Source organism: Triticum aestivum, chromosome 2D (genome assembly GCF_018294505.1).
Source record: "Triticum aestivum cultivar Chinese Spring chromosome 2D, IWGSC CS RefSeq v2.1, whole genome shotgun sequence".
NCBI classification, from domain to species: Eukaryota; Viridiplantae; Streptophyta; class Magnoliopsida; order Poales; family Poaceae; genus Triticum; species Triticum aestivum.
Genome location: NC_057799.1, coordinates 603,358,752 through 603,370,454, shown reverse-complemented (window position 1 = coordinate 603,370,454; position 11,703 = coordinate 603,358,752). Strand labels below are relative to the sequence as shown.

The following is an 11,703-nucleotide window of genomic DNA, read 5'->3' as shown; positions in this document are numbered from 1 at the left end:
GAGCGACCGCCGGAGGGTCAAACGCCGAGCAAGCCGATCGGCAACCGCGCGCCCTGGCTCTGCGTGTGTGGTCGTGTGCCCCGTCGCTTCGCACGGATCGTGAGAACAAACTCCCGCGTCCACCGCGCCCACTATTCAACCCTCGCGTGCACGCGCGCGGGCTCCGCTCCCCGGGTGAGCACACGAGACACGACCATCTATGCCCGGCAACAGCAAGAAGCTGTGGCCGATCTGGGCCTTGTTTATGTCTCCGTGCCTCGGGTTGCTCTGCAAGATAACGATGTGTGTATATTTGTGTGTACCCTCGTCGTTCTCCTTTTCTCACCTTGCAAGCAACCCCACTGGCACTTTGGCGATTTCATCAAGCTGTTAGGAGGATTTCCGTGTCACCTCTTTCAATGAGTTCCACTGTTTGCCCTAGACTGTCTAGAAGGCTTCTCCGATCCAAGTTGCATTTCCTCATGCATGGTACGTATCAGAGTTAATCAGCACGTGAAGAATTGTTGTTTTTTGAGAATGTGTGGCGTGAAATGCTTGCACGAACTGTTCTAGAGGTTTGTTTAGTTAGGCATGGTGCTGGTGTTGTACACCGGTACACGGCAGCCAGCGCTGGTCGCACAGAGTCGTACGTGAAAGCGGTTTTATGTGTAGGAATATTTCGGTGAATTATTAAATGAAGGAAGCTGCAACCCTAGCTAGTAGCTAGATGAGCTCGGTCTCAGTCCCATCATCCATCCATCGCCGGCTTGGCCGCCTATAAATCCTCCCGCACTTCGCCGCAAAAGAACACAACTGAGAATCAAGACCAGTCCACTAAACCCCACACGCAACCGCCCACCACAAACCCCGGCCGCCGGCCGGCCCGCGAGTTCGACCGAGTCCAACTAAGATCAGTTCCGTTCCGGCCATGATGAGCGGCGGCGGCAGCGGCAGCGGCAGCGGCGCGGGGCCGAGCAGCTCCAGCTTCGAGCGGCACGCGAAGCGGCGGCCCCCGGCGACGCCGGCGTCGGACCAGCAGCGGAAGCTGCTGCGGCTGTCGACGCAGCACGGGCAGGGGGAGGAGGACGCGCTGGCGGCGGGCGTGGTGCCGCCGGTCACGGTGGTCCTGGACGGGCGCTGCATCTGCCACCGCATCCAGCTCAGCCGCCACACCGGGTACCGCAGCCTCGCGGGCGCCCTCCGCCGCATGTTCGTGGACGACGCGGCCGAGGGCGACGACGACGACGGGCTGGACCTCTCCAATGCCGTCCCCGGGCACGTCGTGGCGTACGAGGACATGGAGGACGACCTCCTCCTCGCCGGCGACCTCAGCTGGAAGTAAGTAATCTCACACTTGACCACGTACCGGTCTCACTTGTGACATTGATTTCTTTACCGAATTCTCGTGTCGTTGGTTTTTGCCCGTTGTTGCCAGGGACTTCTGCCGTGTGGCGAAGAGGATCCGGATCATCCCGGCGAAGTCGACGACCCGGAGGATCAAGCAATGCGGGGGCGCGGTGAACTAGCTAGTCAGCCGCGCCCGGTGAACCACAGGTGTAATTAAGCCATACCTCTGCAGCTCCACTCCACTCTCAGCTCAGCTCAGCTCAACTCCGGCGAAAAAAAAGATCAAGTCCGGCCGGCCCGTCGTCAACATCTCCCTAAAAATCAATAGAAATCATCGATCCAACCTTTTTTTTTCATTTTTCGCTGTATCAAAAGTTCAATGTCGCATTGCCACAATGAGAAGAGAAAAGAGAGATCAATTTTCTGTTGGTGCGAGAGAGAAGAAAGCTAGCTAGCATACGATGCGTGTCGTGCGATGCCCACCGGCTAGCTAGCCAGTGTCGCTAACCGGAACACTGTGCCGGCGTCAAATCGTCGATCCGCCCCGCCCCACCCCCAGCACGCACGGCACGTCCCTCTCGACGTGACTCAGCGACCGCGCCCCCTCGGCACCAGCCCGCCGTGTGTTTTTATCGCGAAAGCTCAGGCCCGGGTTGCTCCCGGCAGTTGGGATCTCCCTTTTGAGCGCCACGTCGTTGAAGGAGGAACAGTGATGCGGATGCGCGTAGCCGTCGGGTGCGTTACGTGCGCGGAGGCGCGATCGGACGTACGTGGAGCTGGCGGCCGAGACGGAATGTCGTGTGCCCGTGCGCGCGGTTCACCGCCGGACCGATGGATCGGCACGTACGCCACCCCACGTGTGGGAACGGGTACGCTGCGTACCACGGCGTCGGCGTCGCTCGTAAGGAGCGCTGCTGCCTGTTCAATTACTGCGGCGACGTCGACGTCGATCGTGGCCGGGCGGCCGGGAGTGTGACACAACGATCCGCGGACGCGCACGCGCACAGTTGATTTGGGACTTGACAGGCATGGATCCCGAAGGCGGCATGACTGTCATCCACAGCATGGAAATTGGTAGACCAGACCAACCTGGCACCATTATTGTTTCCCGGTAAAATAGGCGGAGATCGGTGGTGTGCGTTGCGTGCAATGCCCATGGATCAACGATCAAGTGGGGAATCATGTCTCGTTCTTGTCGTGTGTGCGCGTGATGGCTCTAATCTGTTTTTTCAACATAGTATCTCCGTCTCATAATATAAGAGCGTTTTTAACACTTATGTACTGTCAAAACCGTTCTTATATTATGAGACAGATGGAGTATATTTTTACACTGATGGTACAAATCTGTTGGTTGCACAAAATAAGGGGAACGTCTACTCTCGAAAAAGAAGAAGGGGAATATATTCGTTTTTTGTATGCGAACGTTCGATTTCATTATTTCCAGTTATAAAAACTAACTACTCGAAAAAGAAAAGTATGTAATAAAAACTACAGAAGACCAAACGTGTACAATTTGAAATTACCCCGTGACAACTTAAAAATCGCTCACAACATCGTGGGTGGCACACAACCCTTGGAAGGCGAGCTGTCGAACCAATGTTTCATTGTCGTATAAGGGAAGAAGACCAGAGCACATGTTTGCTGTAGTGAGAAAACAACATGATAGAGGTGGTGTGTATTGGTTTAGTCGAAATATTGGTGCTAGCCTTCCCTTCGGTGGATAAGCCAAACTCTCCTCTCTAGGCTTCGTTGGCAAGCATGTAAATTCATCTCCCTTCTGTCTGCAGCTTGGCGATCGGTAACGGGTGGGAAATCCCGGTGCCTGCACTTTGGCAACTAGTTTAGGTTAGGTTTTCTTTAGTCCGGGCAAGTGCGGGCTGTGCGGATGTTGATGCTTCTTCACCGAGTTTGTCTTCAGCGCTCTAATCCTCCTTGAGTTCATCCATTTGGATGTGGTCGATGGAGCTCTGGCGTAGATTGTTGTCGTCTACTGGGGGCAGCGAGGTTAGGGTTTTTAGTCATGCATGCGCAAACGATGAGATTTAGTGTCAGTTGCTTCAAATTTATGCAAGGGTGCAAAGACGACTGCGACTACAGGTCACTGGTCCTTAGGGTACGTGCACAAAGACTTCCGGTTGTCATCGACAACGTCAGGCCGACTCCTGTAGGGGAGCGACGATAGCGGCTCGTTCCGGTTGCGGTGGTGGTCGTTCGGTCGTATCAAGGTCTCGATGTAATTTTTATTATATTTGAGGTGCTTTGTATTTTATATCCGTAACTTAATAAAGATTTATTTTTTGACACAAAACAGTACATTTAATGAACTTCTACAATAGTTTTGGATCTTTTTAATAAACAAAATGTTGGAGCTTGCAAGCGTAGGATCACAAATGTGATAAAGCCGTTGATTAGATGGGCTAGCTGCTCGATGAGCCCGTCGCAGTCTTGTACGTACCGTGACCGGTGTGGCAAATTCGACAAATTTGACCTATAATCGAAATCAAATCACAGAATGAACTGGTTACGAAACTATTTCACTCCCCTGACCCTTTTGTGTAGCGTCCAGCCGCTGCACTAGTGCAACGCCCAGGAGCTAGGCGCTGCACTGTGTAGTGTGGCGCCTAGCTCTCAGGCGCTGCACGCTGACTTGGGCACATATGGGTGCGATGCTGGCCGTGTAGCGCCTATCTGGGAGGCGTTGCACAGTAGGTGTGGCGCCGGCGTGGCGGGCGCTACACAAAAGGGTCAGGGGAGTGAAATAGTTTCGCAACCAGTTTATTCTGTGATTTGATTTCGATTATAGATCAAAATTGTCAAATTTGCCGACCGGTGTAGATTCTGGATACCACACACGGCCACGAGACGAGCAGGTCGAGCAGGACCTATCTGTCAGTCAGTCAGTGAAGCACCGGATGTCAAGTCGCCGTCCAATCCCTGCATGCACGGGCGGACGACGGGGTAGTCGGCATCAGGCGGCATGCTGGGCGATCTGACTTTCCCCTCGGACTCGGAGGGGAGGCCGCCCGGCCGGCCGGGGCGGCAGCTAGCGGGCGACGAAAAAGAAGCGCGCACGCACGGCGTACCGGCTGACGAACATGCTTGGAGTTGAGACTCGGAGGAGCCATGACGCCACGAGAGTGACAGAGGACTGCGACCGTGGATCCGGCCGTGAACACGGCGACCAAACGTCGATGAAATCCATGCATCTCTCGGATCCCCAGAGTCAACAATGTCTGGGTCGGCAGAGGATGAGGTCACTGCTGATTCGGATGCGGCCCTAGAGGATGAGGTCACTGATGAGTACAAACGCTCTTATATTGTTTTTACAGAGGGAGTGATCCATCCACGTTATGGGTTTTAAAAAATAATCCCTCCGATCCGAATTAATTGACGCAAATTCTATACAACGTCAGTAAACCTGCTGCAGGTGAGCTATACCACAGCTTCAGGCCTGCCAACCAAGCATGTTCTATAGTTTGAAGCACCAAATCAAGGCTGCCAAAAATATCGGAATTACAACTTCTGATTGATTGATTGGTTTGTCTAAATCACGTGACAGCAGTGAGTGACTAAACTCTAAGCCGAGTTCATCATGCGGCATACAAATCGCCATGTGTCACAAAACAAGCAGTTATCTTCATCACCGTGGCCATCCTTGAACCCTCTGTGCTGTGGGGGACTCTTTGGAGATGATGTCTTGCAAGTCCTGCAGCGATAGCACCTTCGTAGAAGGCACGAAGTCGTCGTGGTCGGAGAGCGCCGTTTCTAGCTCTGTGTTGGACCGTAAAGTGGTCTCCGAGGGCCGCGGTTATCCCCTCGGTGAAAACTGATCGTGATGCTCGTTCATGCGGCACAGGAAATCTGTTTGGTTCCTTGCCTGAAAATTAAGGAAGGCATTTAGTTTGGAGATGGCCATTACTGAACGAGTGACACTGTTTCTGACTTTCTAAAATCAACGCCTATTTTCGTTAGAACAGAAATTTCCCAGAACCAGCCCCTCATCATGAAAGTAATAACAATGCCGATATACCTATGAAAGACTGGGACGTACTCAACGGTCATTGTGCCACTTGGGGATGAAAGCTAGTCGGCCAAGGTTTCGACAGAAATAAGCCGATTCCTGGGGAGAAATGCTGTTTGCTGGCACTAAATTTTGCATGGTGTTTTGAGCAATGCCAGACCTGCCGCCAAAAGGTGCTGGTAAACAAGTATGAACTACTCAACTCAGTGCTTTCAGCTACATGATTGCCAGATGGCTAAATAATTGAACTATTTTGCAGAAAAAGCAGGAAAATCAAACAAAGCTGAAGTGGGTGGTAGGAATGCTAGAGCAGAGATCAAATGAAGTCTTTCGTGCAGTCCAAGACTGGCGTTTTGGTGTGCTCCGGATAGGGTGAAGATTTGAAGAAAGTCAACATGTGCGAAGACCCTGTTGGAGCAGCTCCTTTTGCCAGATGGCTGTGCTCAATGTCATGGCTGGTTAAAAACGTACTTTGCTTTTCACTCTTTCTGTGGGCTTGTTAGTTGGTTGACTGTATAAGTATAAGCAGCGTCTCAAACGTTGCCTTTTATCTTCCTGGGTATCTGCTGATGATGATCTGAAGTCCCAAGTGGATTTCATTCCATGTTCAGATTGCAGCTGGTTAGATGCTCTAGGATATCTAGTGGGTGCTGTCTTTTGTTTTCTGTTTAGTACTCCCTCCGTCCCATAATATAAGAGCGTTTTTTACAATACACTTGTAAAGACTTGGTGCTTTCTAATAAATGAAATCGGATGGAGAACCCTCTTTTCAAAAATAAAATGTGATATGTGATTCCATGGATTTCTTCTAATCAATGCTATGTAAAGTTGCAGACTACAGGGATCAGTTTAGTAGATTCCAGATTTGAGATGCAACTCGTCAAAATTCAAAACATGCCCGCTGGGAAACCCTGAGACATTTCGAGACCTTAATACAGTCATCAATAAAATAAAATATAGAGAAAAAAAGGATGAAAGATTGAGTAAGTTCAGTACAGGAATTCGAGAATAGCGAGTGCACACCGCTATAATAATGGTCGACACAAATGCATAATCAAAGGACTGATTAGGAATGATGATAATTGCTGTTGATTAAAATAAAATAAAACCATTGAAAATTAAACTGGCAAGTGATGAAATACTCTGCTAATTTGACATACCATTTTCACGGAGATGAAATTCGCCGAATCCACGGAACCATACAGCTGGCCTGTCCATGACATGATGTCTCGAGGAAACGGCTGCAACCCAGAGACAGCAGTCTTGTTGCATATGAAGGCGACGAACATTGACCATCCCCTGATCAACAATGACAGTGCCACCTCCACTGAACCGCCTTCCACCGGCACATGATCTCGAAGAACAGGCTGTACCTCAACTCAGAGACCTTCTTGTTGGCATGAAAACCCATATGAACAACCATACTAGGAACAAAGACAACATACTGAACACACCAAGAGGACATTACCCAGAGACAACCATGAAAATGGTGGACAGAACCGTGCCATCATTGACGATGCACCAGTCATCGCTGGTGCGGTGCAGTAGCGTTTCCACCAGGTGGAGCTGCTGCAGGATGGGCGCACCGCCCATGGTCCGCAATCTCATGAGTGGCCACGCCACTCTCCTCTCAAAGACAGACCCAAAGGTCATTCTTGACGATGCGTCGTCTCTCGCTGGGGCCAGAGGGAGTAGAAAACACTTCGGGGATGCATTTCTTCGAACAGCTGGTGTGCGCGCGTCGCCTCTTGAGTGGCACCTGTCACACCAGATATCTGCGAAGGGGGAGGGGATGAGGGACGACGGTGACCGGCTGGTCGACTGCGCGAGGCCGGGACTGAGGTCTGAGGACAGCGGCGCGGGCGAGCAACGGCAGGCAGGAGGCGGAGGACGACGGTGACTTGCGTCGTTGAGACCTTGCCCCTCACTCCGAGTCCGCCAAATGCCGACGGCGGAGGGAAAAAAATCTGGCACGACCGGGTCGCACGAGACCAAACGAAAGACCACCTCGCGCGCATGACATCTGGCAGCACGAATCTCAGCGCAGAGTCACCTTATCCCGAGCCGAAGACCAGGTCGAGCGTGCATCAAATCCCTAGCCCAACTCCTCCAACGCCCCCAATTCCGGCCGCCGGCGTGATCCACTCCGGCTGCTCGCCACATCGCCGCCGGTGTGCTCCTCGACGCTGGACCCAACTCCCCTGCTCGACGTCCTCCATTCCCGCGGGCACGGCCGCGTTCGTTGGCGGCCCAGGTCGCGGCACCGTCGTAGGCTCGTAGCTGCTCGTCGGCATGCTCCTCGACGCCGGCCTGCTCGTGGCTCTCCATCCCCGCCGGCACCCACCATGTTTTCCGGCGGCCAAGCTCGCGGCGCCACGCCAAACAGCATCAACTAACAAGTTCCTGTAGATTTTTGTGTGTGATTTGAGCTGTAAAAGCCTGAACAAAGGCAACTATTCTGTATTTTCCTTTCTGAATTTTATTCTCTTACAAGACTGGCCTATGTTGTAAACGAATTTCTGTGTGAATGAAAGCTTGTGGAATTTGCAATGTATAGTTGTTCTTGTCCACACATAGCAGCAGAAGAAAATGATAGCTTCAGGTGAAACACTAGCACATAGCAGTAGAAGAAAATGATAGCTTCAGTTTAATAGAATATATGTTTGATAACAGATGTTCAGCATTGTCAGGTGACACACACATAGCAGCAAAATAAAAGGATAGCTCCAGTTTTATGTAAACCAAATACATAAACCATATAGCTGACATGCCCAGCTAACTAGCATTGAGGAACCAACAAGACATTATGCATCAACGCACGATCGGGCTCGTCATGGCTGAAACCTTGATGTACTAGCACCACCGCTGAAATCCAGTTGACGAGCGGCCGGCGGTGTTGTGCCATCTCCATGAGCTTCAAGCAATAGTCTTGTGAATTCTCCTTGGATAGGTTGACCTAAAAATGATGGATACTCTCCAAATGCCATGGATATTGATGGATTTATAGTACCACCAAAATCATATTCCGAAGGGCCAGCTACGGACGGCACAAACACGGACTCCTTTGCCGGATAGTTTGTACCTTTTCCTGCAAATTGTATGTAGATATAAGAAATAGAAATGAAACATTGCTACTTATTCACACAGAACAAGCAAAGGTACCTTTTTTTTTTGCCTTTCTTTGCTCCCTCTAGCACATCTTTTGATCTTTTTTTTGCTTTGAACCTTTTATTCGTTCAGGAGCTCTAAATGGCACCATTGTTGAAAATGTGGTGTCAAAGGAAAGGGCATCTCCAAAGACAGAATAGTCCATGATAGCTTGTCCATCAGTCCAAAAGATGTTCATTATTGTACCATCATCATCATCTAACTCATGGCATAGAAAAACGAAGGGTCCTCAGCTTGCTTGTTCTTTAGATACTCCATTAATGTTTGTGCATCTTTGGTTTCCATATACTTTGAGCGCTCACTTCGCAAATAATTGTTGCAATCCATTTGCAAGAAGGGTATAGCATCTTTACCATACCAAAGCTCGCAAAAATCATAAATTTCGGCTTGTCTAATTCCCGATGTCCTCATTTGCTTAATCATGTGGCGATCGGCATCTAAGAGTTGACGCTGCGATCTAAGCATGTGCCTCTTATCTGGACTTACAAGCTGGTGATTGTGGTCGAGCGTAACTTTCTGAGCGGTCCAAATTCCCTCTTGATTGATGCTGAATTGAACTCGAGCCATACAATTAGTCCTCGAAATAGCTTGTTCTTTCTTGGCCACATGTGTTGGATTAGCATTTTTCACACCTGCCTTGCTACAAACAAAATATCTGGAACTTAAAGTCCCATCTGCCTTAAACTTCAAGCGGCACTTCCTAATGCTAAATCCCTTGGTTTGAGCATAAGAATTGTAAAATTGGTACGCCTCTTCTTCAGACTGAAAGCACTTCCCAACTCTTGGAACATTATCTGCATCTTGTATGTCTTGATTATTCACTGGTGTGTTGCTCATTCTCGGCTGGCCATTAGTCTCAGTTCTTGGCAATTGCTGCAAGGTAATTGAATCAATCAAGAGATGCTTCAGGAAGAGAGGATCGTGCTAGCTGTTGCATGTGTACTGGTTACTGAACTTACCATGGTTGGAGTAGCTGTGGGCAGAGAGGATTCTGCTGCAGAGGCCGCCGGTGTGCTGCTCATCGAGGGCTGGCCAGTAGTCTCAGTCGTCGGAAATTGCTGCAAGGTAATTGAATCAATCAAAAGAGGCTTCAGGAAGAGAGGATTGTGCTTGGTGTGGCATGTGTACTGATTATTGAACTTACCCTGATTGGAGTAGCCGTGGGCAGAGAGGTGGTCTCCCAATCCAGTGCCTCGTTGCCCTCGTCGGGCTGCGCCATCTTGGCACGCCGTCGCCGGCGAGATGGAAGAGACGGAGATGGGTTTTTTTGTTTTGGAAGGTGAAACAAATTAGAAGCTGAAAGGACGGGGCGTGGGGCGTGGGAAACGGAAGTGGGGTGGGCTGGGCTGGAAGTCAGGCGAACGCTGTGTTGAGATTCGTACGCCAGATGTCATGCGCGCGAGGTGGTCTCCCGTTTGGCCTCGTGCGACCCGGTCATACCAGATTTTTTTCCACGGCGGAGTCGTTCACTTCTCCTTTCGGTAATAGGCAGTGGGCCCAAGTAACCCGAGATCAACGGCCTAGCATAATTACCCGATACTATTAACTATTTAAATCTTTCATTTTTCTTGCCGAGAAGGGAGGTGATACAAGAGGAGTTTCACGCTGTCTATCTACAGTTTTGAGTCTTCTAAAAAAAACTACAGTTTTGAGGCTCCTATTGTCGATAATTGCTACTCATATATAATCGGATCTTGCTCATGTGATCTTTGAGCACTGCCCACATCACCACGTTATGCTTCAAGTAAAAATTACATCATCAAAATTTGATTTTTTTTATATCATCATAAAAACGTTCAAGTCCAACAAATGATGTAAAATAGTATTGCACTAGTGCTCCAATAGGTGATGTAAAATAGCGCAGCCACACAGCAACAGCTCCACAATTTCATACATATTTGAACCAAATAACATCAAAATCATCTCAAATAAATCATAAATCGTCTAAAAATCATAAATCATAAAATATTAGAAGATGTGAGCCGTGCCGGTTACAGAGGCCTCTCCTCCACCTCGTTGACGCATGTCGGTAGGGGGCTGCCCGTAATTTTGACGAGGTGACGCCGACTGAAACAATGGCCGCTCAGCTCGGTCGAGACGGTTGCGCACCTGCCTGCGGTAACTCCGGCGGCAAGACGACCTATGTCGGACGACAACGACGAGCACCGGGAGCCATACTGTGTCGACGCTCCGGCCAACAGCCGAATCGGCCAAACTCTGCACGGTGACGAATCCAAATCAGCATGGCGGTGGGACCTCCGATGGCTTTCCGGGGTGATGGGGGTGAGGCGGTCGGGTCATGGCGGACTCAGGGGAGGACGGACGAGCGGCGGCTGTGGTCGGGTGGAGAAGCAGGCGCCCAATGGAAATGTTCCACGTGGCAGTTGGGGGCAGCACGTGTTTTGCTCGAGCGCTCCATGTGATGCAAATTTGCATCACTTGGTTCCCTATTTTACATTACGGAGAAAACTCGAGTAATTTTTTTTGCATCTACATCATTCGTTGAAGCATCATTATTTTTACATCCACATCCTCTACTGGAGATGCTCTTAGTGTTGGGAATCGTAGCATAATTTAAAATTTTCCTACGCTCACCAAGATGCATCTATGGAGTCTACTAGCAACGAGGGGAAAGGAGTGCATCTACATACCCTTGTAGATCGCGAGCGGAAGCGTTCCAATGAACGTGGATGTCGGAGTCGTACTCGCCGTGATCCAAATCACCGATGACCGAGTGCCGAACGGACGGCACCTCCGCGTTCAACACACGTACGGTGCAGCGACGTCTCCTCCTTCTTGATCCAGCAAGGGGGAAGGAGAGGTTGATGGAGATCCAGCAGCACGACGGCGTGGTGGTAGATGTAGCGGGTCTCCGGCAGGGCTTCGCCGAGCTTCTGCGAGAGACGGAGAGGTGTAACAGGGGAGGAGGGAGGCGCCCAAGGCTGTAGGTTGCTGCCCTCCCTCCCCCCCCCTTTATATAGGCCCCCTTGGGAGGGGGGCCGGCCAAAACCCATCTAGGGTTGGGGGGCGGCGGCCAAGGGGTGGAAGGGGTTGCCTTGCCCCCCAAGCCAAGGGGAAAGTCCCCCCACCCTAGGGTTCCCAACCCTAGGCGCATGGGGGGAGGCCCATGGGGGGGCGCCCAGCCCACTAGGGGCTGGTTCCCTTCCACTTTCAGCCCATGGGGCCCT

The 11,703-nt window shown here is 50.7% G+C and overlaps 2 protein-coding genes and 1 long non-coding RNA gene across 3 annotated transcripts; 1 reads left to right on the top strand and 2 right to left on the bottom strand.

The window, feature by feature from the left end:
* The first annotated feature begins 777 nt into the window (after positions 1-777).
* On the top strand, positions 778-1,760 carry LOC123050323 (auxin-responsive protein IAA33). Its single transcript, XM_044473137.1, has 2 exons — positions 778-1,317; positions 1,415-1,760. Exons 1-2 carry the CDS (start codon positions 908-910, stop codon positions 1,503-1,505), a joined length of 501 nt encoding a protein of 166 aa, XP_044329072.1. The 5' UTR covers positions 778-907; the 3' UTR covers positions 1,506-1,760.
* Positions 1,761-4,703: 2,943 nt separating this feature from the next.
* LOC123050322 (uncharacterized) lies at positions 4,704-7,977 on the bottom strand. The gene is made up of 3 exons (XR_006423752.1): positions 6,816-7,977; positions 6,508-6,734; positions 4,704-5,203 (listed from the first exon to the last, which is right to left on the bottom strand). It is a non-coding gene; the product is annotated as an uncharacterized lncRNA (long non-coding RNA).
* A 451-nt stretch (positions 7,978-8,428) lies between these two features.
* LOC123050321 (protein FAR1-RELATED SEQUENCE 5-like) lies at positions 8,429-9,543 on the bottom strand. The gene is made up of 2 exons (XM_044473136.1): positions 9,475-9,543; positions 8,429-9,388 (listed from the first exon to the last, which is right to left on the bottom strand). Exons 1-2 carry the CDS (start codon positions 9,535-9,537, stop codon positions 8,714-8,716), a joined length of 738 nt encoding a protein of 245 aa, XP_044329071.1. The 5' UTR covers positions 9,538-9,543; the 3' UTR covers positions 8,429-8,713.
* Between the last annotated feature and the right edge of the window lie 2,160 nt (positions 9,544-11,703).

Excerpts from the sequence above, each read along its gene's own strand:
- LOC123050323 (XM_044473137.1), top strand. The coding sequence starts at position 908 with ATGATGAGCGGCGGCGGCAGCGGCAGCGGCAGCGGCGCGGGGCCGAGC. Across the intron at positions 1,318-1,414 it reads GCCGGCGACCTCAGCTGGAA|GGACTTCTGCCGTGTGGCGA; the intron begins GTAAGTAATCTC and ends CGTTGTTGCCAG.
- LOC123050321 (XM_044473136.1), bottom strand. The coding sequence starts at position 9,537 with ATGAGCAGCACACCGGCGGCCTCTGCAGCAGAATCCTCTCTGCCCACA. Across the intron at positions 9,389-9,474 it reads CCACAGCTACTCCAACCATG|CAATTGCCAAGAACTGAGAC; the intron begins GTAAGTTCAGTA and ends ATTACCTTGCAG.